The sequence below is a fragment of the Rhea pennata genome, chromosome 1 (genome assembly GCF_028389875.1).
Source record: "Rhea pennata isolate bPtePen1 chromosome 1, bPtePen1.pri, whole genome shotgun sequence".
NCBI lineage: Eukaryota > Metazoa > Chordata > Aves > Rheiformes > Rheidae > Rhea > Rhea pennata.
In genome coordinates, this window is record NC_084663.1 from 115731117 (window position 1) to 115758776 (window position 27660).

The 27660-nt window shown below is 37.6% G+C and overlaps 1 protein-coding gene across 1 annotated transcript; it reads left to right on the top strand.

The window, feature by feature from the left end:
• The first annotated feature begins 2757 nt into the window (after positions 1-2757).
• Positions 2758-27660, top strand: BACH1 (BTB domain and CNC homolog 1). Its single transcript, XM_062598268.1, has 5 exons — positions 2758-2930; positions 14701-14998; positions 19214-20596; positions 22305-22511; positions 26796-27660. Exons 2-5 carry the CDS (start codon positions 14759-14761, stop codon positions 27255-27257), a joined length of 2292 nt encoding a protein of 763 aa, XP_062454252.1. The 5' UTR covers positions 2758-2930; positions 14701-14758; the 3' UTR covers positions 27258-27660.

The window sequence follows — 27660 nt, forward strand, 5'->3', positions numbered from 1 at the left end:
CACCTCTTTTGACCTGATACTCTCCTTTGCCCCATCAGCTCCAGTGTGCTTTATGTGCAACATGTTTTTTTGTCATGGCCTTTAGCATGGATGATCATATAGGTATATATTCCCGCTTAGTGCAGGCCTTAACAGACAAAACATCACTTCACTAAATCTTGTGTACAGCAAACAGAGTAAAGATTATTTACTTTATTCACATTTTTTTCTTTTTTTTTTTTTTTTTTTTTTTTTTTTTTTTTTTTTTTGGAAGATTGTCAGTTACAAGACAACTGGTACTCAGTCATATTAGCCCATATTAAAGGGCTAATTCTTGAAGAATATGTAAAAGCAATGAACGGCGTGTCACTTTGGAGGATGGCTCAAGTTTATGTGCCAGGCCTACAGCAGGTGTTAACAAAAAGAACAGACTGATTTTCACCTGGTACAAATCCAGGTAAGATGCAGTATCTATTGATACTTTGAATCAATGGATATTTTGGATGTTGCTGATCAAGGAAAAGACAGCTTTTACAGTGCAGACTTTTCCATCTGCATGTACAATTTACAGCCTAAGTACTGTGACTTTCCATGACCTGGAGAAAATGAAAACCCTTGAGTAAGTGATCTGGAACTGCTACTCAGGGTATGGTTGCAGATCTGCTTCTACAGTGTATCAGCTTGTCACTTTCATTTTGGGTGGAAACAAAGAAATATTAACAGAATACATCTCACAAAAGTTAGATTGAAGGAATCAGAGAAATGAGCCAATATGCAGTGAAGCCTACCTGATGAAATGCAGCCACTCACCAATAATAAATAAATAAATATCCCATTCAGAACTCTCTTAAGCCAACAAAAGAAACAATAAACAGAGATTTCCTGATATCAGTTTTAATCTGGTATAATGACTATTAAGAAAGGCTATAGAAAAGTTCCTTTTAATTTGCAGTGAAAATGAAACTGTTCTTGTGTACAAGGGTTTGTTAGTTCACTGCCCAAGGTTAAATCAATCAGATTTGCAGATCTCTCAGACCGCTGAGCTGATTAATTTCTAGTTGCCTGGGCACTGGAAATAAAGAAAATTAGATTTACCATTCTAACAGTAATTTTTTTAAAAAGCAGTATTGCTACAGGTATGGGAAAAGTAATAGATAAAAGTATGCTTCTAAAAATGACACTCACTTGAACATATTTTTCTGTATAGTTTTATCCGAGTTAGGCAAGTTCAGCCATTATGCCCAAACATGAATGGAACTCCCTTCCCCTTTTACACATACCTAACACTGTCAAAAATTACCAGCAAGATCTTGTTTGTATCTTCCCCCAACATTTGCAGAAGAGATAAAATAATGTGGAGAAATTTCTCAGAGTCTTGTTCTGTATTTATGAGGCATGAATGCAATCCCGTAATTCATACGTAAACTAAAATGTTGAACCCTAAACATCAAAATGGTAGTGCTCATTCCTATTCATATTATTGGCAGCATCATTCACAACTGCTATCGTTAATGTTTTATTCAGGATATGCAGCTTCTGGAAGGAGGCTGACTTCAGTTACACCTCTGAATAAACAGGGTTCATGGAGTTCACCCACTTCTCACCTGTCCAACAGAGAATTTACTTGCTTTTAATATATGAGTTGAGTCTTTCCACTTTTTTGTTTCTCAGGAACATGAGCAGTAATTTTTTCTTTGCATTTCCCTTTAAGATGATACTGGGAAGAGGAAGCTACCCTCTGGCTATTTGTAGCTGCAAGAAAGACCTTACATCTGCTCCAGGTTGCTCTGGAGAAGTGGACAAATATCTAGCAAAGTCTAGAAAATTCTCCAATCCTGACCAGGGTAACACACACCCTACAAATATCCTTAGAACAGCTTAGACTGAGTTTGTACATGCACATGGCATTGCACAAAAATACTAGGCAAGACCCGAAAGCAGTATGTTTTTCAGGAGGAAAGCTATATCCACACAGCCCCAAGCATCCTAGTTTGCCTTTCAGAAGAGCTGCTAGCTCAACAGTACCACCACACTGGTTTCAGTTCTAGCATTAGCTTGACCGCTGCTACCTGAAGGCTCTCTCTTCATGGCAAACTTACTCCAAGGTATTTTTTTGCCTTACTTGACATCTTATCTCCTCTTGCATAGCACAGCACAGACCTTGACAGCTGGCTGACAAATCAGGCCTAAACTAGGAAAGCTCTCTCAGTGGGACACTTCCAGCACAGCTTCCACTATCAGAAAGTGTTTTAGCACGCTCAGCAAGTGAAGAAAGCATACCAGCAAAAAACTTGCTTTAGGCCAGTGGCTTTGAAAAATGTCACTTTGACATTCCCGGGAGCAAAAACGTTAAAAATCACATTGCTAACCAAGGCTCCTAACCGGCAGCGTTTCCCAGCACACACCTCCCGCCACACAGCTAGAACAACAAGACTGTTCCCCCAGCGAAACACCGGCTGCCCCCGTGCGAGGCGGCACAGGAGGCGACCGCCGCTCCCCGCGGGGCGCCGGGCGCCCAACGGCCGCCAACGGCCGCACTCGGGAGTGCGCCGGGGGGGGGTGGAGGGGCGGGGAGGAGAGGGGAGGGGCGGCGGCCGCAGGGCCCAGCGCTGCCCCGGGGCGCGGGCCGCCCGCGGGGTGCCGGCGGCAGCGCGCAGGCGCGGGGCGCGCCGCTGTGGGCGGCTGCGCGTCGGTGGGGAGCGCCGCGTCCAATCAGCGCGCGGGGTGCGGAGAGGGGCGGGAGGGGCGAGGGGGAGCGGGGCGGCAAGGCGAGTAATGTTGTTTGGGAGTCACCTGACTGCTCTCGCCGCAGTCGGGCCGCAGCCTCTGTGGCAGGAGCAGCGCGGTGAGGGGGAGCGGGAGGAGGAAGGCGGCGAAGGCGGCTGCCGTCCGGCCACCCGCCGGCGCACGGGTGGCGGTGGCCGCGCGCGGGGGCAGCGGGCGGCGCTGAGGTGAGCGGCGCGGGGCCGTTCGGTGCCCGTTGGGACTGGCCGTTGGGCTGAAGGGGGGGGGGGTCGAGGCAGCACCATTCGGGGCGGGGGGAGGCGGAGGAGGCTGAGGCGTGTTTACAGCGGCGGTATTAGTCCCTGTGTCCCCCCCGTCCCACCCCACCGCGCTGTGCGGCCGGAGTAGTGGGGCCCGTCTCGCGGCGGGGCGGGCGGGCGCTGTCGGAGGCAGGGCGAGGGCGGCGGGCGGCGCGGGAGGTGGCGGCCCCGCCGCTGTCGCCGGGACGTCAGGCCGGCGCAGGGCGGGCGGCGCCGGGCGGCGGCTCCCTGGCAGCGTTGGGCACCGGGCGGCGGCCTTGTCCCTCCGCCCCACGACCCGACAGTACCGTACCTTCAGGTATCCCCCCCCCCACACACACACACACTCCCACCCCCTCGAAGTCCGGCTCGGCGCTGCGCCAAACGCCGCTGTGCTGTGGGCTCGGGCTCCGGATCGTTATTCAGTGACTCTCCCGATTTTAGCGGGTGCCCATGTGGCCGTGCGCTCTGGTGACACAGGCGTGACTCTCCCCGTCTGCACTCGCCGGCCTTGTGTGAAAGGGGCAGCTCCGCAGCGCTGGAAATCCAGTGATAGCTGTGTTAGGCGAAAAATGAATCTTGTGTATTTAGTGGTTGTTACCCTTCGTGGAAGCCGAGGAAGATTTATTTCAGACTGTAAACAAAGAGATCTAAATCCTGTCTGTCTTGTTCTGTGCTGTGAAATCCTTGGCATGCTTTGGGGCATGTTGAAAATGAAGTAGTTGTAAAAGAATCGTCACTTGCTTTTCTGTCACATTATATTTACGTTCTCCATTTCCAGTATGTTAATATGACAGTAATCCTAAATTCATACACAACCAGGGCCTCTGAAACACGTGTTGAATATATAATAAAAAGAATAGCAAACATTGTAGCAGTCAAAGATAACTCTATAATCTGTATATGATTATGTAGTAACTTTTGAAATGTAATTTGAGGCGTGTGAGGAAGGTGCATGAAAAATGATTTAGTAGTGGAGTAATTGTAATATAGGAAGAAAAACTGCAAACTAAGGTTACACAGTACAATGAATACTCTAGTAATGTAGTCTCTTACGTCAAAATAATATGCCATACTGAAAACAAGTGAGAATCACACTACCAAACATGGTGAGTCCAAGTTAAAGCTCCTAAGATGATCCAAATTTTATTTTGTGGCTTATGAGTTTAAGGGTGATTTAAGCAGCATAATTTCTTGCTCTGTTATGTATATGAGTAAAGCTATGTGTGTGTAATAGCAAATACCAGGACCTGAAAATGGCACATTTGCAGGGAGAAACAGTTGTTTCTGAAAACAGAATATCCACATTATATACCTTTTGAAAGGTTTTGCTTCAAGCCATCTCTGGTGGATCTTTAGATGTTCTTCTGGAGTATGTTTTCCAGTTGAATTTCATCCCCAAAGAACCCATTTTTTTCTAGCCCAAGACCATTCTTTGAACAAAATTACAGTAAGTAAGGTGTCTGGGAAATTTACTTTAGAACCAAACTCTTCTGATTCTGACTAGAACAGTAATATAAAAGTTCAGGTTGCATCTACTAGTGAGTATTTTATATTGAGAGTGTGTTTCTGTGTTTGTATATATAATTATACATTGAGTATAAATTGAGTATTTTATACTCAAAAATGTGCAAGATCTTGGGGAAATAGATACTTATTTGCTTAATAGGTTCTAAAATCGTTTTACTAAAGATACTTTGAGCAATAATAATCTTAAACTAATAAAATACAATATATATAAGGTTGATTATATCTGTGAAGAACAACACATTATTCTGTCATTGCTTTCTGCTATTAGAATTTTTTTAATATTAAAAAGTATATACATTCATTTAGATGTGCCACTGTCTGTGGAGATAGACTAGAGATATCTTTAGGAGAAGAACAGAGATTGCTTTATATGAGTAGTGTGAGTCCCGGATAACTTAGCCCTAGGAAAAGGTAACTCAAGAGTGGGTTTGTTTGTTTATTTATTTATTTTATCCTTGTTTTTATAAAATGAGAAGTACTCTAATAAATTCCTCTTAGGTTTCGTGGTAATCGTAGACCTGTCTTTCTCATTTCACTGGGCATTTTGATGTAAGAGGAGGGCATGGTGGGTTGGTCAAATGATTTGTTTATATCTGAGTGCTGGCATTTTAGTTGTTCATTAGAGTTCTGCCACTGAAAGGTTTGTGAAGAAGTTTTAGGAACTGAAAAATCCTATGCAGTATTTACCTTTATATCATGAGTACTGTTTACATGCAACCCTAAGTTAAAATATAGTTAACATGTTAGTTGATGCAGAAGTGGATTGAGACAAAATCTCAGGTGAGCAAAAAATAACTGCTGAGGTAACTACTAAGTTGTGTAAATTCATCCTGGTATGCCCTAAGTACTTATAATACATTAGGACCCCTTGCAGTTCCCCTGCTTCCATCCACCTCTGAGATTAATGCTTTGTAGGGAGTCACAGAAAGGCTCACTTGGCTATAACAAATTGTAAGCAATGTCACAAAAGTTTATTAATCTCTAGCAGTATTCTGTATTTTTCAGTTAAGATATTTTTGTGGGTGGAGGAAGAATTTGTTCTTGCTAGGTAGTATCAAGGGAAATCTTTAGTGAACAGTAGTTGGTCTAAACGTAAGCTGGCAGGTCAGAGTAATGCTCAATTGACTGGTCAGCTACTGAAGCTTTAAAAAGAAGGGCAGATTGACTTTGGAAACAGTAGAGAAATACATTGGACAGAAGAAGCAGCCAAAATGCATTCAGTTGAGAATGCAGATCTTATTCAAGTAGTCTTTAGAATTACATTGAGAAAACTTCTTTGCGAGTTGCTTCTTCTAGCTCTAAAGAGAATGTTTGTAGGAGTTTGGATTCTGATTTTGGCCTGTTGGCTAGTACTTTGATAAGTGATAAGTAAATAACGTTTGCTGTTCCTGCTTACACCCCTTTTAACCTAGATGTTTAGTATGGTCCCATACCAAAAATACTTCCTTACATTTGAGTTTGTAAGGCTGTGGCTTTTAACAGCATGTGTGAGATAGGAAATGGTCTATAGTTTCCTGATGGGAAAACTGAAACATTATGTGATTTGAAAGAGGTCTTTACTAAAATGTTACCCTTTGAATTTGGCTCTTCTGCATCTTTTTTTTTTTTCTTATTATATAAATACTATTAATTCTGAATAAATATATGTATGCTTTTCTGTTTCATAGAAGTGTTTCTGAAGTTCTTCTGATTTATTTCTGAAATATCTTAGAACTGTGTTTCAGTTTCACATGCTGCAGGAAAAAGCAGTTGTGGAAACAAATTAGAGGAGATACAAAGCTAATACCACAAACATTATGGAGTTCGTTCTTTGAAATGTATTTTAATTGACTTGCCAATATGTTTGCTTTCTCAGTTCTTTCATGTTGCTTCTTGCCTATTTTTAAGTCTGGTTAAGATCCATTAGAAGTGCAGACAGTTAACTTATTATTCTTTGTAAATATTTTTACTGACTATCAGAATCCATTCTCAAGTATCTATGTTAAAATAATTTGTGTGGTTAGTTTAACTGTGGCAAGGAGTAGAATATGTAGATATAAATGCAAAGGTGTTTGTCCTTTAAGCAAAGGCAGGAGTAGACAGTAGACGTTAGCTGTGCATGCTTTATGTTATGCTAACTTGCCTCTTATCCTAAATAAACATTTTATGATCTAACCTAGTTCTCATTAAAAAAAATTAATTTTTACTAATATTTCTTGAATTTTTTGAGGTAAACCATGTCTTCGGGAACTCTGTACATTGTTGTTTGAGTACTAGTGGAAATGAAGGATTGCAACTGGTGGGATTCTGTTGCAAATGAGGCTCTGAAATCCGTTCACTCACAGTAATTTTTTTTACACTGAAAAAAACAAACACTACAAAGTGATTTTTATCTCTGAAAAAATGATGTTTGATGACATTTAAAGCAGTTGTCCTTGAGGTGATGTTAAACTGAAAAATAATTTTCTTTCTTTCTTTTTTCCCTTTTTTTTTTTTTTTTTTTTCCCCTGGCTTTGGTATGGACTACTTGATATCATCTCACCAGATAAGCTGTTCGAAACTTTTTACTCTGTGGACAACTTCTGTGATGATATAATTTGACAAACTTTTTCTTTCCCTTGAGTTCTTATATAGCTTGTAAATTGTTATTTTTTTTTTTAAAGTGACTCTTAAGGCTTAACGCCTGAAAGACAAATTAGGACTCTCAGTGCAGATCTGTAACTTCCCAGACTTCAAATTCCTGGTTGTGTTTTTTTTTTGTTGTTGTTTTCTTTTATATATTTATTTTTTTAATTCTCACTTGTGACTTGACAAGAGTCAAAGTGCTGTGGTATGAATTGTGTTGCAGAAGCACACAATTTTTAAAAATTTATTTATGTAATTTAGCTGTGATATCAATACTACCCAGGTGTTTAGACTAATAACATAGAATACAATTTGGAGTTTCAACTATGAATGTGCTGATCATCTAAAGATGAGTCCTATTTTTTAAGAGGAGAAAGTATTGCTTTTATGAATTAGAGCTAACTTTTTTATTGGTTTTAATCACTTTGTTCCTTTAAAACCTTTCTGAACTAAAGATGAAGAAAGCAAGCACTAAAATGCTTGTTCATGCCTTGTCAGCATAACATAATGAATCAGCAGCTATTAACTGCCCTAGGCATTCATCTGTAACATAACTTTATTTCCTTAAAAGGAGAGGTAGTTGGGGGAAGGACACAGATATAAAACTTCAGGAAAAAAGAAACCTTTATCGTGTATTTTGAATGAAATGTTTCATATCTAGTCATCTTGTTTTAGCAGTAGTAAATGATAGACGTAATACACAAAGGGATAACTATGGATGACAGAACTTTTCATAGAAGAGAGTGAATGTAAACATTCACCTAAGAAACTGAGGGAAATAAGTGACTTGCTGAAAGTCACTTATCAAGAGATCCGCACAAAAGTTAAGAATAGCATCCAGTTTCTGTTTGTGTGTATATACGAGTGTTTTGGTGTCGGGAGAAGAGGTTTGTTGTTGTTCTTGTTTGGGGTTTTTTAAGCTATTTTTTTCCTCCATAATGTTCTTTTCAACTGTTTAGGAGTTTAAAGAGTAAGTTAATAAGATTACTGAGCAGACCTTTATTGTCTGTTGTCAGTGAACACTATGTGATGGTGAATTAATCTTGTTAATTTTGTTGTGATAATCATCCAAACTGAATTTGCGTCTGCATATCCAAATTCAACTAGCTCAGACAACGGTGAGCTGGAAGGTGTCCTGCCTGTGTTCTGGAACTGTCGCAGAGGAACCTCACTCTGCTCCTTTCAAGAATTTTACTTGTATACATGCATGTGAAAATTACTGTGATTATTGCAGAGGATTGATACCCTGTATGTATTAGTAGATGGTTGCCCATTAAGTCCTCCAAGAATAAGGAACTAGTTTTGTTTAGTGTTTTTAGTAAATTCTGTAACTCAGTCCTGGATCATTTACAGAAAGTTTGTGATATCTTTTAAAGAAAAAAAGAATGCTTTTAGAATGGGTTGATTGTTAGTAGAGCCACAAAATGGGTACCTGAGTCTAGGAGAAAAGATTAACTCTTCTGTTTAGGCATCTCTGAAATGGATTTATTGACCATTTGAATAAATAAAAAGCTCTTTTTGTTCTTTACAAGAAAACACTGACTTCAGCTTCATAGGCTATAACTTCTGTAGCTCATTATATTTGCTTAATTCTTGCTAAGACTATGGTTATCTTTGCAGAGCTTAAAGAATCAAAAGTTAATTTGAGCTTTTTTAAAATTACTATTATCCCCTTGCTATTAAGCTTACTGAAGTGGATAGTAAAATAACTACAGTCCTGTGTTTTATTTGAAAGTGAGTCTGAATTCTCCTTTCATGGACATTCGTTAGGCTTGGATGCTTGCTAGAATGAATGCTTCTGGTTTCCCACTGAGGTAGAGGAAAATCAGACACTGCATTTTTTCCCCCTTTCCTCCCTCCCTCCCCCCCATGTCCTTAGCTTTACCCCCAAGTGCTCAGATTGTCAGTTTAGCAAAACAGCTACATCTTTCCTAAAGGAACTAGCCTTACGGATAGTGAAGTGCACCCATCATTGATTTCCATAGATTTGTGTGCTCGTTTTATTGTTTTTAAGGACATTTGAAACACTTGAACTTACCTTGTGCAGAAGTAACTTGGTAAATGAATCATAAATGTATCATAAATAAAGCAGAAATGACAGTAGTTTGCTGTCTCAATCCTCTGTCTGTTTTAAGTGCCATTTTAATATTTTTTGGCTGTTTGCCCTAAGCAAGCTCCATAGGCTCTGAGACTTTGCTGTGACTCATTCATTCTTTCTAGTTAGGATTTTTTTTCTAGGTCTAGCAATGGATCTTTCCAGCTTCAACCAGCCTGACATTCTCTTTAGTTGTAAAGCATGTTTCTCTGTTTACTGAAATCTCTCACCTTTTTCCTTTTAAATTCAGTTTGTTTGAACACAAACTGAAGAGCACTGAATTTACCTGTGTGTTAACCATCCTGTTTTTCATCTAAGTTTTTTCTGTGGTAGTTCCTGGCAGCTGTCATAGGCAAAGACTTCTCCAACTTATTTCTGTCTTTTCAGTTCAAAAAGAGCAATGCAATATACAGTAAAACGATTGTAAGCATGTGTGTTATCTGTAAGTTATTGAAAAGCTTAGTATTAAACTGTATGGCATTTGGAGGGGGTTAATTAAACTGATGCAAAATAATCTGTTTAATATTCATTCACTGCATTGAATAATAACTTTTTTCGACTTTAAGATTTAATGTATTGTGTTTATTTGTCGGTTCAGTTTATGATTCTGTATGTTTAGCATTCATTATAAAATATTGTGGACAGAGCGTTGACGTTTTAGAAGTCATCTTTTTGTACAGAAAAGCTGAGGTTTCTGGTAGTTACCTGGTGGCATCTGGGTAAGTGCTGAACCTAATGGCTACTGATGTTAAAATTTGCAGTGAGCTGATAGGTGGTATAGTTACTTTATTGTTTTTAGGTTTCAAATACTGTTTTAGCATCCATACTCTTGCTTCTGGCAAGATATATAAATTGCCACTTTGAATGGGATACCCATTCATGTCATCCATCTTTTGCAACCACAGTCTTAAACCTTCCCTCTCGCCCCTTCTCCCCAGTAAAATTATTAGGCATTATTAGCAAGTATTATTCCACAATACAGATTTTTTTTTAATTTAATTGCGAAGTTTGAGCTCAACAGAAAAAGCAAATATTTGTTTGAGTGAATGTGTTCTGTGTGTTTTGCTATTTTTTTGCGTAATGAGAAAAATACTATTCAGTACTAAAAACTTGAGAAAATGATACTTGTCATTGTCAAATTGTGACTTGTAGGAGTGATTTCCTAGGAAGACTTATTGGGTAAGGCAGTACAAAACTCTTCCTAGATTCTTTAGTAGTATGAATTTTCTTAGGAGACTATACTTCATTTATCAAGCAGTTGTTTTGCTCCATCATAAGTGTGTGGAAGTAAGGTGGTTTCTGTGCTTGCTTTTGTGAGGCTTCAGTGACAACCTAATGCTTCAGAGCCTCACCTCTGGCCTAATACTTCCTTGTTTACCATAAGATATTAATTTGAGTGCAGACTTTTGCATCGAAGGATCTCCTCTGTTGTAGTAGTGCTACTGAGCATGAAAGTTAGTTAATTTATCTTGTGCCATGCTTATGGGTGAGAAGTACATCACACTGTTATGAGTTTGTTCTAGTAATGTGTTCCTACTCCTATATTATCTATTCCAAGATAATATTATCTATAATTCTATTCGTTCTGTAACTTAGTGACAACAGTTCCTTATATCTTTATCTGAGCTCAACCATAATGACTGTGTTATCTTTGGAATATATACATATATATATTCTTCTAGCATCACATGAGGAGACTTTATGGTTTACCTGAAGAACTGCATTTTAGTGACTTCCCTCCATTTCCTTCACTCTCAGTCCCTTCTTTAGAGGATCATTTAACTAACTTGTTCTATTCTGCAGTCAACAAGGAGGTAAGGAGCAACTTCTACCAATTGTAAGCAATCACATGAACATATATGAAATCCGATTTTACTTAAAGTAACTTACACTTGGCAATTACCTCCATGTCTGTAATGTAAACTAATGAAAAACTTCAGATGTGTGAGGAAAAAAATGAGTCTGTATTTGCCAGTGAACCTGGATAGGTATCTTGCTCTGATATTTACACTGTGTATTTAAAGAAACTGCTATTCCCTTTTTAGTGTTCTTAGTTCTACTGTCCTAACTTCTATTAAACTAGTAAGATTCTTGTGTATTCTTGGGAAAAATAAAATACATATATTAAGTTTAAAATAGAGATGTTTAAATCTACTGAAGATGTGGTAATTTTACAGATATTTGTTAGATGTAGTTTTTCCCATTGAGTCATATGCTAGCAGGGGGAAAAATGAGTGCCACTTCACTTTGATAATTCAGGGTGAAGTTTTATACTCAGTACTTAGGAGAAAGTATTTTTGCCCTTAGGCAAAACATTTTTTGATCTCAAATTCACTGTCTGATAAAGGGAGCTTTATGCTTTATACACAACAAAGTAGAACTTAATTCATGCAGCTGCAAGTACTCCTTTTGGAGATTTTTATATACACACACACACAGAGTGTATATGCACAATATGTTTATATACTTTTTTCAAAACTGAGGTTATAATGTGTCCAGAATTTCACGAGAGGTATTTGAGAATGCCCTAGTATTGACAATACTAGTTCTCTTCCATTAAGTGTGGAATTGTAGTTAGCGTGCTTTCATATTGTTTCTTCTTTCAGCCTGCATTTTTAAGCACTATTTTAAGCGTTGGAAGATCTTTTTGGACTCTTCTTAGTTTTGATGGTAATCGTGCTATATTAAATACCTTGAGCAATATTCTTGAATATATTTTTTTCTTGACACAGTCAACTTTTAACAGTGCTTTAAATATACAGTAGTCTGTTGATTCTTGGGGTACTTTTTTTACAAGTTATCTGTGCCTATTTTTAGTGGTTCTTTCTTGAACATTCATTTTAAAATGAGAGCATAGTAGAATAGGAGCTTTAGTCTGATTTCCAGGAAAATAGTTTTGTTATCCTTGTTTTGAATGTCCTTTTTTCTTTTTTGTAGCTTCTTGCTGCTTTCAAATAAATCATCTAAGTAAAAAAGCTTAAAAGACAAAACTTGTAGAAGCTTAAATTATCTAAAACAGACAACAGTATAGCCTACAGAGGTCTCTGCCAGGGGAAGAGTTGCAGTATGAACTTTCAAATTGTCAAGCTGCTTTAAACATTACTGCTCAATTATTTTGTCCACTTTATGCCTTTACCCTTTTTGTCCATCTATAAATGGAATCAATTAAATAATTTCTAAGTGCTCTAGGGTAATAGTTAAAGAGTAGAAAAAAAATAAATAGTTTACAGAAGAGATGTTCTGTCCTGTGTGGAATGAAGATCTATTATAATATATGGTTGTGTTTCCTGTGAGTGTACATAGAACAGGATTACAGATAGCTGTATTTTGTGCTTAAACACCATGAAAAGCCTGGTTGGTCTCCATGATAAATACTAGCATAAATGCAGGGGCATGCCTTTATTTCACAATTAGAAAACAGAGTTAAGACATTCACCAATTTGACCTTTGCCAGTACTTCTCTAAACTGTTTTAATTTTCTTACAGTGGTTAAATTTTTCCCTTTACTGTTCGATGATTTTTCGTGAGCATTTTCAGTCTTCTGGTTCTTTTCCTTTTGATTTATCTCCTTACTAGATGTGATAGCAATTAGATTTTTACAAAGAAAACAGATAGGATTAAGCATTTCAAAATTTAGAAACTTTTTAAAAAATGCTTCCTTTTATCTTCTGCATTTTGTATTTCAGATAGCTCAAAAAAACCTTTTATCCTGTAAAAAATAGTCCTGATATAACTTCGTGAAATCTTTACATTTGGAAATACAACCTTCTGTCAGATTAAGCGTGTTAATGTGTGTTACACTCTAAGTATTTGTTTTTACTCTTCAGTATTCCATTAGAAATGGGAAATGAAAATAATGCTGATACTCTGTACTTCACTGGAGACCAGACTGCTACAGATACATTACTAGTCTATGCTACTATCACTACTGGAAATGTCACACCAGGGAACTTTTTCTTGTCTAGCTATACTGTGACAGAGACAGTATAGCTGGCGGGATATTTGGTGTGTTCTTCTATTTTTTTTCTCTCTTCTCCTCAGTATATTTAAAAATACCCATAGCCTCTTTCTTTCCAATTGTGAAAGCTTTCCCATGTTTAAAAAATGAGGATTTGCATTGGCTACAAGTTTATTGTTGTTGGGAACTGACATATCATAGCAAACTATTGAGCAATATAATGATTAGGTAGTCTTGTGTCAGCTAAAGTGAGTCTCAACAACCAGGCTCTGTTATAGTAACTTTTGGGTAAAATAGTCCAGTGCAATCTCTAAATGTTCAATTTGTTAATACACTACTGTTCCCAGTAACATCATATTTTCCTGGTAGGACAGTTCCAGATCCAATTATATGGTCCCTTGATCAAGTATTAGATCTGAGAACACTTCTTACTGTGCTTGCTTGCTTGCTTGCTTTTTTCTTTTTTTTTTTTTTAATAACTGAAATGCTCAATCTATTGTGACATCCCCCCTCCGCCCAAAGTAGGAATATAGAAATAAAATGTAAAGAGTGGAATTAAGTGTTTCTAGACTCTGGTTTCTATAAAAGGGCTGTCTTCTCCCTAGCTCTTTTCTCAAATACTGAGAGTTCAGGAATAGCTTCAGGGCACTTATATATGAGTTTATTTCAAAGTTTTAAATATTGTATAACTTTTATTATCCAATAAATAGTGTTATTTCAGAACTTTGCTTTCTTGCAAAAGGAATTTCATTGCCAGGTGATCTTATCAGTGGTCTGTTATAAAAACAAACTTTAGCAAGCATGACAGTGTTGAGCAGAAGAGAAAAAGACTGCATTAGAGAATTAAAGGCAGGTGGAAAAAAAGAGAACTGATGTAAGTAAAGGCAAACTTCATTTAGCAGACGAACTCTCTTGAAAGAAGATGGAACACAAATACCTTAATCTATACTGGCTGAATCAGCGAGCACAAGTAGCTTGTATTGCATCTTGATGAAATTTGGCTTAAAGCATCTTGGTTTTGTTTCTGTCTACATTTCTGTAATACTGGCATCAGAATATACTGAAAAATAAATGCTTAAATAATTTTTAGTTACAGTGAAATTATTATTCTTCAACACTTGCTGAGGAAAAACTGCTTTTGACCCTGCTTGAGTAGGGGGGGTGTTGGACTAGATGATCTCCAGAGGTCCCTTCCAACCTTATTGATTCTATGATCCTACCACTGAAGGCACACACGGTGACTTAGTCAGACTTTTTTTTTGCTCTGCAGCTTTAGTAGTATTTATTAGTAGTAAAATGTGTGTTTTAGGATGTACCTGTTAAGGTTTGGGCATCTTAAATGCATGTAAGTGTGTATTCATGTGTTAACCAGTATGAAATATTAAGTGTAGTGTTTAGCTCTTAAAAATAATTAAAACAGGCAGTGTATTTTTTCACTGTTTGCTTATTATGCTCACATTTCAGTATGTTCCTATGGGATATGATTTTAAATGCATGTTTTTTTTTTCCAGATTTGAAGAATAGAAGCATGCTTTCCACTGAGGCTTACACTAACACTTGTGATACAGAATGTCTCTAAATGAGAAGAATAGCGTGGTTTTTGCATACGAGTCTTCAGTACATGGTACCAATGTACTTCTCAATCTCAATGATCAGAGAAAGCAAGATATTCTTTGTGATGTTACTGTTTTAGTGGAAGATCAGCGATTTCGGGCTCATAAAGCTGTGCTTGCAGCTTGCAGCAGTTACTTCCTTTCAAGAATTGTGGGCCAGTTGGATTCTGATCTTATCATCACTTTACCGGAAGAGGTGAGTGTTACTTGCTTCTGTGTTTTACCTGCCAGTGCTTCTAGTCTGTTATGTTCAATTCTATTTTACAATAGGCTGGTGCTTAACTGAGATTAGTAGTTCTTAAGGTAAGAGTTAAGAACTGCGGGGAGAGAATTTCTAAGTTGAAAGGCTGCCATTGATTAAGGTAAGGGCTAGACAGACTGTGTTTTTCACAAACTCAGTATATGTGAATGCTGCCTTGGGAAGTGTATATGGGAGTTACGTTTACTTAAGTGGATATTGTTTCTAAAACTGTGCACATGCTTGAAAGTACCCAAGTTAGACAAAAAACAGGTATCTGGCATGGTCCTCAAATGCTGGAGAGGTATTGTAGAACTAGACTGCCTATATGAAAAGGAAATACTTCTGGAATAATAAATAAGTGGCATGGCTTCTATAACTTTTAAATCAATCCTTTCAAGATTTATTTTGATGAATATGTTTCAAAACGCATATGTTTGAGAAATAAAACTATGCTTATATTCCTGGATTGCAAAATTACTGAGGCTTGCTGCTGTTGAGTTTCACCCGTTCTGTCTTGAGTTTATCTCTGGAATTGCTTTATTTTTGAAGCTGAGAAAATATATTGCAATTATTTGTGGTTTTTTTTCCATAAATTCATCATATTAAGTCATACTGAATTTAGAGCTGTTCAGTGGGAACAAGCTAGAACCTGTCATCCACAGGAAAGAAAATACATTTTTAGATGCCTGAAGTCTCCAAGACATATAAAGGTTCCAGGCGGTATTTAACTAGGTGTGAATAGTCCTGTTATAGGAGACATGACATGACAAATTATTGTGAGTAGGTCATCCTGCTTTCACCCTACTTCCCCCCCCCCCCCGAACATTGGACATCATGTTGCGTAAACATTGTGATGTGTTTCTGATGGTTGGGGGGGGGGGTGGAAATGCACCTGCACACTACAGGCTTAGACCTGAAAGATGGGTTATTTTTTCCTTAAACTGTGAGAGTAGGCCCTAGTTTGCAATCTGACTGCAATTTGATGCTGTGTGTATTTGCAGTAAGCCACCAGATATAGCATTTAAGCTCCTTCCATCCTTTACAGACTAGTAGTTGAGCTGTTAGTGATGACTTAACATTTTTTTTTTTTAAACTCATATACCACTCAACCTTCTTGAGTTCTGTGGGTTTTTGGTTGTGGGGATCAAGAATTAAGTTGTTCAGCACTGCACTTAGAGGTTCTTCACTCTTCATCTATAAGTGCTCTAGTTGTGCCCCTAAGTAGCAATAACGTGGAGAATAGGTTGCTTTAGGTTTGATTCTATAGCTGAGAAGTTATGAACAGTATTTTCCTGAGAGACAGTTGGTTATAGTCAGCTTTGGAGTGGAAAACAACATGTAAATTGTTTACAACTCAGCCAGAATCTTTTAAAGCAGAAGGAAAAGTAAGCATCACTCACTATTTCTAGTGATGTTAGGAGATTATTGTTGGTCTGTCCATGCCCATGACTACATTGAATGTTAATAACATAGAGAAGATGTATTCAAAAAGCCTGTACCTCATTAAAATAGGTGCTTTGCTAGCTTTATAATATGTCTATGGAGGCATATCCACAGATGCATTACAAAGCCAGCGAAGCACCTATTTCAGGTGCTGTTGCAAGAATCTTCTTGCTTTTTATTAAGAAAAAAAAAAAAAAAAGAAAAAAAAAAAAAAGGGAGGGGGAAAGGGAGGGTGGCTGGCTCATGATCTCTGTAAAGAGCTGTAGTGATCTATTCACTGTTGATCAATGAATTTGTTACAACACGGTCTGTTACAGTGTAACACCACTGTGTCGCTTTTATCCAACCTCCCTACCATTCTGTGTGTAATCTCTTCTCCCCTGCCATGATGAAGAGAGAACTTTGTTTTGGAGTAATGGAGAAAATACAGCGTTGGAAGAATAAGAAATACATATTGAAATTGAAGGGCAGGTGGGGGGAAAAATGAAGCATCAGGAATGATAAACCTGAGTGAGCAGAGACTAGAGTTTGTAAAGAAAACGGAGGAAAATCATAATCATAGTACTTATTATGTCCTGTTAAGTTTGTGCTTTTAACAGTATTGTTTAACATTACTGGCCTAAGAACTAAATCTGCTGAAGCAACAAGCAAAAATACTAACAGCGATTCTCATCTTTTAATCATTTGATCTGATCGCTTAGTAAAAACATTTTAAGATTCAGCAGCTTGAGTTTCTCTTCTGGGAACTGCTAAATATTTTGAAATGAGTCAGTTTGTGAAGCTACATATTTAAGAGAAGTAAATATTAATCACATAGTTTGACACCTTGTTAACCTTTTAAATCATCTGAAGTATTTAAAGTTTAAAATGAAAGACACCAGTCTTGTGAGGGTGAAATACCAAAGTATTCCTGGAATTAAAGTAGCTCATGTATATTATATTATCAAAACTAAACACTGACAACTTGGTGTCAGTTCTCTTGATTATTTGTTTTTATTCTAAGAATTCTAGCCCAAATACAAATTAAGTAAGACTTCTGTACAAATCACTCCTCTGGGTCAGTCAGACCAGAAGTCCATGTAGCTCAGTATCTTGTTTGCAGGTAGCCAGCTAGATGGTGGGGATGCACAGGAGAAAGTATAAGGAATGTAGAGCAGCCCTTCTTTTGATCCTTCCAGTTTTTGATAATAAGAGGTTCTAGAACTACTTTATGTGGAAAGTGTACAGTTTTTGAAATATCATTGTATTTATTTTAAGTTTCTTGTATAAACATCATCTGTTTGTAGATTTACTAAATGGTTTATTGACTAAGTTACTTAGTCATGCCAGCGTATGAGCCTTAAATAAACTCTGCATTTTATGCTTGCCTTTGTATTATATTGTGAACTCCATAGTATTAAGTATGAATTAATGTGTTCATGTAGTCAGTATGCTGTCTCAAGAGCATATTTCATATGCTATCTTAAGAACTCTCCAGATAAGTCAAAAGAATTTAAAATCTTTTGCTAAATTGTCTCTATGGGAGGTATTTCAACCTCCTTTCATGCGTTACTTACAGTTTTGGAGGAGAGGGGAGACCTAATTCATAAATTAAATTTTAGTGTATAGTTAGCAACTTTGCTGGCAGAAGAATTCAATACAGCTGATACATTAACATACTGCTTTCTTCAGTATAGTGTCCCTCCCCCCCCCCAATAAGAGAAGGTAACTACATGAGCTTGAGTTTATGGGTTGTAGTAGTGGATAATACTGCTTTGTCCTTACTAAAGGCTGTAATATGAGACAGTCTGTATACAGCTTTCCAACCGATTTCCTTACAGTTTTTTTCATTTATAGAAAATGATCTTGCTCAGTTTGTAACAAACAAAAATTCTGTATTGTTACCTTTGCACTTCCTCTGAGGTAACTTTATTCTGCAATAGAGACTGAGATGATAACAACTAAACTGTTCAAAATAAATCTACCTGCTCCAAGGAGACTTTAAACTCAGAGTAACTGATTTTGGTGTAGAGTTCTTGAATTCAATTTTTTTAACCTATGGGAATAAGAAGGGCTACGGTAACAAAAGCTCGAGTAGTCAAATTTCATTTTCTAAACATTTTACTATCAGTGGTGCTTGAAACTGAGCAAATAACAAAAATTGCTCTTCAAAACAGTTTTCTTCTAAATACCAAAAGTGCTGTGATCTTGTTTGAGAATAATTCACATATAACTTGGATTTGAAAGACATCTTTATAAAATTGAACTCCAGCTACTGGTTTTCAGTGTACAGCTGTCTTTTTGGTAATTAGTATTATATTGTCAGAACTGTTCACAAGATTGATCACAGTAAAGTAAACAATTGTCCTAAAGTATACAGAATGGAATTGTTATATCAGGAAATTTTTCTCAAAATGAGCGTGGGCAGATTTTTCTCTATACAACGAATGCTTGTTTTGCCTTGTTCTGTATTGCACAATTTGTTCACAGGTGAACATGGGTTCTGCGCATTTCTCTATGCAAACCCATATTGAACACTTGGACTGTAACTGAAAACTTGGCAACAAAACTGCTCAATATGCTAGAAGAGGAAGTACATTGAGACTTGTTTTTTCTTTTTTTTCCCATATAGCATATTCTTAAAGAGAAGGGCGAATGTGGATTTGGTCAAGGTTTCACCAAGTAGGAAGCTGGCAATACTAATGTGTTTTTTCCTTTCTTTTCTTTTCTCTTTTTTTTTTTTAATAGGTAACAGTTAAAGGATTTAGTCCTTTGCTTCAGTTTGCATACACAGCTAAACTTATTTTAAATAAAGACAATGTGTCTGAAGTTTGCAAGTGTGCTGAATTTTTGGGTATACGTGATATCGAGGAATCTTGCTTTCAGTTTCTGAAATTCAAATTTTTGGATTGTAAATTGGATCAACAGGATTGTCCCAGGAAGAAATGTTGTATGCAGCGTTGTCAGAAAATAAACCCTAAAATCGGTAATGCTGATGATGGAGATATAGAAATAGAGGATGAAGCAGAGGAACTTCTGGAAAAAGAATGTATTCAAACTCCTCAGACAAAGCTCTGTAAAGATGAAGAAAATGTTAAAGCATCTCCTGTTCTCCAAGATACTACTAATCAAACGTGTGATCCTGTACATTTAGAAAGGGGTAATGTTTCAAGCTCATCTTCCCTATGCCCAAAGTATAGGAAGTTCCAGAAAGCTTTTGGAAATGACAAAGTTCATACTTCAGACTCCAGTTCCAGTGTTAAAGATACTCAGGTGCCACCAATTGGAGTTTTTCTTGAGAAGGAATTATCTGATAATGATAGCATACAAAAAGCTCAGGAGCGTGCGCCTATGCAGCTGGTATCAAAATGTGAAGAGACTCAGGTAAAAATGGAAGAGGATGAGAGTGAGAAAAAGGAAGAAACAAAGAGGGATTCTGTGACTCAGTGTGTTTCATGTCCTATGGAGAAAGTGGATGTTGCCGCTTTCCCCCAAAACTCTACTGCACCTCATGGACCTAATTCTGTGTCTTTTTTACATACATGTGAGCAATATGGTGACTTGAATTTCAGTGGTATGCAAAGCAACACAGTCTTAGCTGAAAAAAACATAACTGGTACTGGATTGAGGAATGACAAAGTTGAAAGTCAGGATGCTGCATCTTCAAAGGTTGATTTATGCACTAGAGAAGCCACTAACATTACATCAGCTGGTGATCGAAGCAGTGTGGAGAGAGAAGTAGCAGAACATCTAGCAAAAGGGTTCTGGAGTGATATTTACAGTACAGAAGCCTGCCAAATACACTTGCCCTCTGCAGTAGCAAAAGAATGCTTTGAACCAGTATATTCAGGGAAAAAATCGGAGTGTCCGTGGCTAGGTATCAGAATCAGTGAAAGCCCTGAACCTTGCCCTCGAACTTTCACAACATTGAATTCTGTCAGCTGCCCCTTTATCAGCAACCTTAGTGCCGAAGGATGCTCCAACAGCTCTGAAATAAACAGTGGAGACTATGTTCAGGGACAGCAACAAGAACAATGTCCCTATAATTATGTGATAAATTTGGGAGAGGATTCGGAGACTGACACTGAGGGAGACAGCGAGTCCTGTTCAGCAAGAGAACAGGATTGTGAGGTAGGGACATTCTTGTATGTTCTTTGCTTCTCTATCTTTTGAGGCATTCTTCAGAAACCTAATTCTAAGCCTCTTGCCACTTGTGATTGCTTATTTAGAGTCTCATTTGTCATTCAGTCTTCAGGTAACCATTCAAAGATTTATGTGGAAGATCAAATAGTTAATTCACAGAGACTTACACAATTATTTTTTGTCAGCTGGGGAGCGGTACATGCTTGAGTAATAGATCTTTTCAGACACTTTTCTGGAACAACTTTATCAAAAAGGTTGCAAGTGAACCATGGTTGGTGGAGGTTTTTGGGGGGAGGGTTGTGCAGTTGTCTGTTTCAATTAAACTTTGAGAAAGAACTAAACTTTGCTTTAAACATCATTCAAAATGTTTTTGTTCTGACTTAAAGGGAGAAGATGGGAGGGAATTAATACTTTGTATTTCCTGCAAAATGGGATTTCTGTTTTCAAGCTGGCTTCATTAACTGTGTATTTAAGACTGGTTTAAGGGTATTGCCTTCTCTGTAACTTAGGTTGTATTTGTTTCTCCAGCTGCAGAAATCATTGGCACTTCTTCCCTTCAAGCCATTGCTTTGATAGCATTTCGGACAGATGCCATAAGTAATCTAATACTATGAAGCTTACTGTATGCAGAAAATAGAATGATTTCTGTCACAGTTCTTAGAACTGTAGAACTGCAGTGTGATTCTGTGCATGACGTATCATTTAATGTCACAAAAATTGAATAGTCTTTAAAATACTACTTTTTCTTTTCAAGATCTAGGGCCTTACTGAATTTTAGATGTAGAAGTTATAACCAGTATAGAAAGTTAGCAGGCCAAGCTAAGGCCCAGAACTAGCTAAATACATTTCCCATCTTTACATTAGAAAGAAGTAAATAACATCATTGCAGAGAGCAATGCTCCGCCCATTTATTTGCCTATTTATGTCACCATTGAGACCTAACAAACACAATGTTGATTCCCTCCCTGCACCCTTTCAAAAAAAAAAAAAAAAAAAAAAAAAGTGGCTATAGCTACATGATGTATTCATGCTGCTTAATATACTCAGATGTAAGGTTTAGTTGGGTACTTCATAAAACATGATGATTATTTTCTAAAGGGAAGGTTGTTTTCAGTTTTAGTTTTAATGACCTGCCTATGTTTCTGAAGGTACTGCTTCTGTAGCTCAGAGGTACGTGCACTAGGAAGAGCCTGGTTCTTTCTTTCTCCAGTGTTAAAAAGTATAAGACAAATACAACCTTGAGCTGACTTCTGCGTCTTAAAAACAGATGCACTTTTTCTGCAGAACTACGAACTGCTTTTGCAGAAAACTATTGGTATAAAAATGCATACAGACTGCAGTCTTAGTAACAGTTTAGGGAAAACAGACTATGTTAGTGATTCTTGACACCTATTTTAGTATACTACCTCACCATAATTTATTTTTTCAGGGCATATCACTTAAGTGATTGCTCTGAATATGCTTATGAAGCTCTAGTGTAACTCAGTTATTTCTCCTGTGCCTCAGCAGTTCATCTTCTTGAACCCCTGGATTTATCCTCCTCACCTGATGGCTATATCAGATTGCCCTTTTCTTGGACTTACAACCTGCAATTTTATTTTATTATTATTTTAAAGAATACTTAAAACTGATTGAACTGCTACTGTTTATGTGTATCTGTTTCACCTTTGATTCAGAACTGTATCTCACATTCCAGGTAAAACTGCCATTTAATGCACAGAGGATCATTTCGCTTTCCAGAAATGATTTCCAATCGTTTCTGAAAATGCATAAATTGACTCCTGAACAATTGGACTGTATCCATGATATCCGAAGACGAAGTAAAAATAGAATTGCAGCACAGCGATGTCGTAAAAGAAAGCTTGATTGCATACAAAATCTTGAATCTGAAATTGAAAAACTGGTATGTATAAATATTCATTATTATTGAATTAGTATTTCTTTAAATATCTTGACTGGATATCTGCCAGTATTCTGAAAGTAAAGTGGCTTACTACTCTATCCAATCAAACTTGGAAGACTTTACCAATCTTTTACAGATAACTTCTTGATAAGTGTTCTAGACTTTTTTTGTGCCCCACTCTAAGGAGCACACATTTTTCCTTCTGTGTGTGATTTTTGTTTCCATTCGAGTAAAAGTGCATCACAACATAGTTTTTGGTGAATACTGTTTCTGAAGCCCATAAGCATTGAGCTTAATTACACAGACGAATGATTCCTAAACTTTTCTTAAAAAGTAATAAAAAGTTAAATGCAGAACTTCAGACAGGGATGTATAATTTGAAGTTTTTCTGGCAAGAAAATCATTGTGGATTTTTTCTTCAGTCTTTATTTCTGACCCACTCTTCTAATTTATGGTTGATTGCGCTGTGTGCAATAGTTCAGTGCATAGTTCAGTGGCTTCGGGTTACTGTTCTCCTAATTCTTACTTTTGTGATAGTTTACACTTTGTGCTTTACATTGATGAGTTTGATACGTATTTATCAAGTAGGTACATGTGCAACTATGTAAGTACCTTTTTACTTCTGACATTTAAGTGAAAAGGAAGTAAAATTAGAGCAAAGGATTATGGACTAGAAACTGTTTTCTTGAAGTGCTCTGTCATCTTTCACTACACACACTTCTGCTTCTGAAACAACTGAGATAAGGCAGGCCTACAGTGCCATACAAGCCCGGTATGTTAACAGAGCAAGTCCATTCAGTGTGTTGAATGAAGATGATGTTCCAGGGGCAAGAGAAACCAAATAGTCACATTAGTACAAGTCTTACTATACTACTCTGACTGAAGAAAAATTGTATTTCTGACAGTTCCAAACTTTTTGAGTGTGTGTTTTTGTCATCTTAGTCTTATTTCTGCTTGTTATGTAAAAATGTTGATATTGTGAAACAGTTGAATTTTTTTTGATTTTTGATTTTTTTTTTTTCTTTTAAGATACAATTCCTCAGTAAGTCATGAAGTTGACTTCCTTAGTCATGAAGTTGACTGAATAGAATAAGTGACTAATAGTCATAGTGTAATATCCTTTCTTCTTTGGACCAGCACTGGAAGAGAATGAGTGTCTGCTGTTTTTCAGATAATACAATGCAAGCTCTAGAAAATGAGAGTTGAGAATTGTGAGGTCAGATCTGAGCTCTGAATCGTGCTGTAGGCACAAACTTGTTCTAATTATTTCTTTTTTCCAACTGTGCAGGTAAGATTTCTTCAGCATTTAGACCTCATTTTGGAACTATTAAGTATGTATAATAACAGTTAACATTTAGGACTATCAGACTTAGGTAAACCATGAGCAAACTCTGAGCTCTATCTAGGCATAGTTTCCATGTTAGGAGACAAAAGGGGACATCTGTGAAAGGCTGTGGTACATCCAGATTATTTCAGGTATGACTCCTTCTGCCTTTTCCTGCTTCGCTGGGTCAGTAATGTGTTTTAGAACTGTTAGATTCTTTGATATTTTCAAGATGTTCTCTGTAGCATGACTTTGAAAGAGTATATATTGTAGCGATGGTTTGAAAACCCTTGCAAGTAGATAATACCTGGTGTACTATATAGCTTATTAGGAAATTATTTGACTAGATCCATTATCTTCATTTCCAGTTTGTACAGTATGTTTTCTAGTATTAATTTCTATTACTGGTTGCTTACTAGGCTTTTGTTTTCTCAGATATCAAAAAACAGAGTATTTTTAGATGTGTTTCTTAGGAGAGTCCTGCCCCTGGGACAGGCTAACCACCTGGATTAGTACAGACTGGGGACTAATTGGCAGGGAAACAGCTCTTTGAAAAAGACTCTGAGGGTCTGGGCAGAGAGCATGCTGAGCATGAGCCAGTAGTGTGCCCTGGCAGAAAAAAGGTCATCAGAGTCCTGGACTGTATTAACAGAAGCACAGCCAGTGGTTTGAGGACAGTGATTATTCCCCTTACACTTGACACTCATTAGACCCCATCTAGAATAGTATGTGCAGTTTTGGGCCCCAGTACAAGAACTGCCTTGATTAAATTGGAGCAAGGTCAAGGGAGGGCCACAAGGACAGTCAGGACTGGAGCACTTCTGTGAGGAGAGATGGGCAGACCAAGGGCTCGTTCAGCCTGAGAAGACACCACTGTGGCAGGGCCTAACAGCTGCCTGCCCATGTTTATGGGATGGTCATCAAGCTCATGGAGCTGGGCTCTTTACAATGAGAGAAGAGATATTATAAACTGAAATGGGACGTGTTGACTGGATATAAGGAAAAACTCTTTTCCATGAGGACAGGCAGACAATGGAGCAGGTTGCCTACAGGGGTTGTGCAGGCTTCATTCATGGTTTTCAAGACTCAGCTGGACAAAGCCCTGAGCAAAATGGTCTAATTGCAGAGCTGACTGTTTTGGGTAGGAGGTTGGACTGCAGACTTCCTGAGGACACCTTCCCATCTCAGTGAACCAGTGAATTTTTTCATCTTCAGCCAGCTGTATTAGAAGTCTCAAAATTTCATGACTTTGTAAAGTTTAAGTAAAAAATTTAGAATATAATTTTCAATGAATAGAACTCTTTTCCATTTGATACTTATTAATGAGTATTGAATCTTGCGTTAAGTTCTGCATATACTTGGAAAAAAAAATGCTGTTCCATATTGAATCAATTGATAATCACATACTATTATGACCTTGGAACTAATTGACAGTACTCGACAACATTAATATAATGTTCGTAAAATAAAATAATAATACTGAAATGTGTTAAAGAAGTGATTTTATCTGTTAACTACTTCACACAGGAAAAAGAATTATACAGCAAAACTGTTTCTGAACATAGAAGTGTCAGTGTTGAGCAATAGTCTGTGTCATTTTGTAAGTCCATAATACACAGCTGGTTGCCTTTGTGTATCCAAAATGTACATGAAGTGATTTCAGATTAAGAGATCAGGCAACAGCTGCTCCCAGAATGCTGACTAGTGGAAGTTAGCAAAGCAGCCTTTCTAATCATTACAGGCAAAAAGGATGGACAGCAACTGCGTCTCTTGCAAAATGCCACGTAAAGCTAGTCAGTTCTCTCAAAAAGAAATTGTAAAGTTGCAGTATGGGGTTTCTCCAGCAAGAGGGAATATGAGATCAGAGGACTGGAGCATCTGCCCTGTGAGGAATGGCTGCAAGAGCTGGGCCTCTTCAGCCTGGGGAAGAGAAGACTGAGGGGGGATCTTACCAATGTGTACAAGTACCTGAAGGGAGGGTGTCAAGGGGACAGGGACAAACTCTTTCCAGTGGTCCCGTGTGACAGGACAAGAGGCAATGGGCACAAACTGAACCACAGGGAAGTTCCGCCTGACCGTGAGGGGGAATTTCTTCCCTGTGAGAGTGATGGAGCACTGGACCAGGTTGCCGAGAGAGGTTGTGGAGTCTCCTTCTCTGGAGATACTAAAGGCCTGCCTGGATGCAACCTTGTCTAACATATGCTGTAGGTGACCTTGCTTGAGCAGGGGGGTTGGACTAGATGTTGGACTCTAACTTCCAGTGTTCTAGTCAGTGTTTTAAAGCAAACAAAATTAGTGTGTTTCCAGAGAAGATCATTTGTTTACAATTTTAACAAGTTTTATTTCTTCAAATTTGTTCCATGTTTTACTTTAGGAATAATTCTTAGCTATATTACTTGTTCAGCCACAGACTTGGTGCTTCTTGAGATTTGAGTTTATTTTCATCTATTAGAATAGTATCAGGAGTGAAAATGTGAGGCTTGACCTTAAGCATTTAATTTTTTTAAATGTAAATCTCTAGGGACTGCTCTGATTACCAGTTTTGGTGATTCAGTGGTAGCAGTTTCAAATGTATTATCCTGTAGAATTGATGTTTGGGAAACATTTAGAGTAATAAAATTTTAATAAGTAGAACTAGATTTCATTTAATAACTGAAAACTATTTTTTAGGCTGTCAGTATCAGTTTTGGAAGAGTTGTGCGTCTGAAAAGTCACTTTAAATTGAGTTGATGACATTTTTAAGAGTGCCCTTTTTTAATAGGCATATCACTGTGTTGCTGTTTACTTTTATTACTGAAATAATTCTGTTTCAAGACTGTTAGTCTTGTTTTGGTTTTAATAGGAACACAGAAACCTGATCTTTTTTCTTTTTTCTTTCTTTTTTTTTTTTTTTTTTTTTTTTTTTTTTTTTTTTTTTTTTAAGTAAAATGTAGTCTAAAAAAATGTTTTTCTTTCTGCAGCAAAATGAGAAGGAGAACTTACTGAAGGAGAGAAACCACATTTTGTCAACTCTGGGTGAGACAAAACAGAATCTGACTGGACTTTGCCAACAGGTGTGTAAGGAAGCAGCCTTGAGTCATGAGCAAATACAAATACTTGCAAAATATTCTTCCTCAGATTGTCCACTTTCATTTTTATTCCCTGAGAGAGAACGAACAGCTCCATCTGATAGCGAACTTGTGATACCATCATGTATGGAATTAGCAGATGGTCTTTCAGATGTTACATCTACAAATGAGCAGAGTTCTTGCTATCAGTGTGTGAAAAGCGTGTGTGATGCAACTTTTAGTCAAGTACAAGAACTGCATCCAGTTTCTGTAACAACATTGGAGAAAGCCTCACTTGTGGAACAACATGGACAAAGTGGTGGTATCACAGACTTCTGTCAGCAAATGACTGACAAATGCACTACAGATGAGTAAATCTGTTCTTCTATTGTCAGGCGCTCACCATTGCAACATAGAGTGAGGATTGAACATTGTTGTAAAGTAACTTACAAAGTGATAGAAAAGATGCAATTTTATCTTTTGAAACTACATTAACAAGTACATGGTCATTATGTTACTTGACAGGCTTTTGGGTTTGCTCTGTGTGGTTCTGGGAGGTAATTTGTATGTGTCAGTCCTGGAGCTTTTCTGTGTAGGATGCTAAGGAGAGTTCAAGTAAGTTGATTGAAAGTATAAACTGTGTACACAGGTGTCTTTTGTGAGGAAGTTTTCATTTCATTCAGGTATAGAGTAGACTTCACTCTGATTTATGCCATAATACCTAATGCCACTCTACATCTCAAGAACAATTCTCTTAATAAATGTTTATGCACACTAA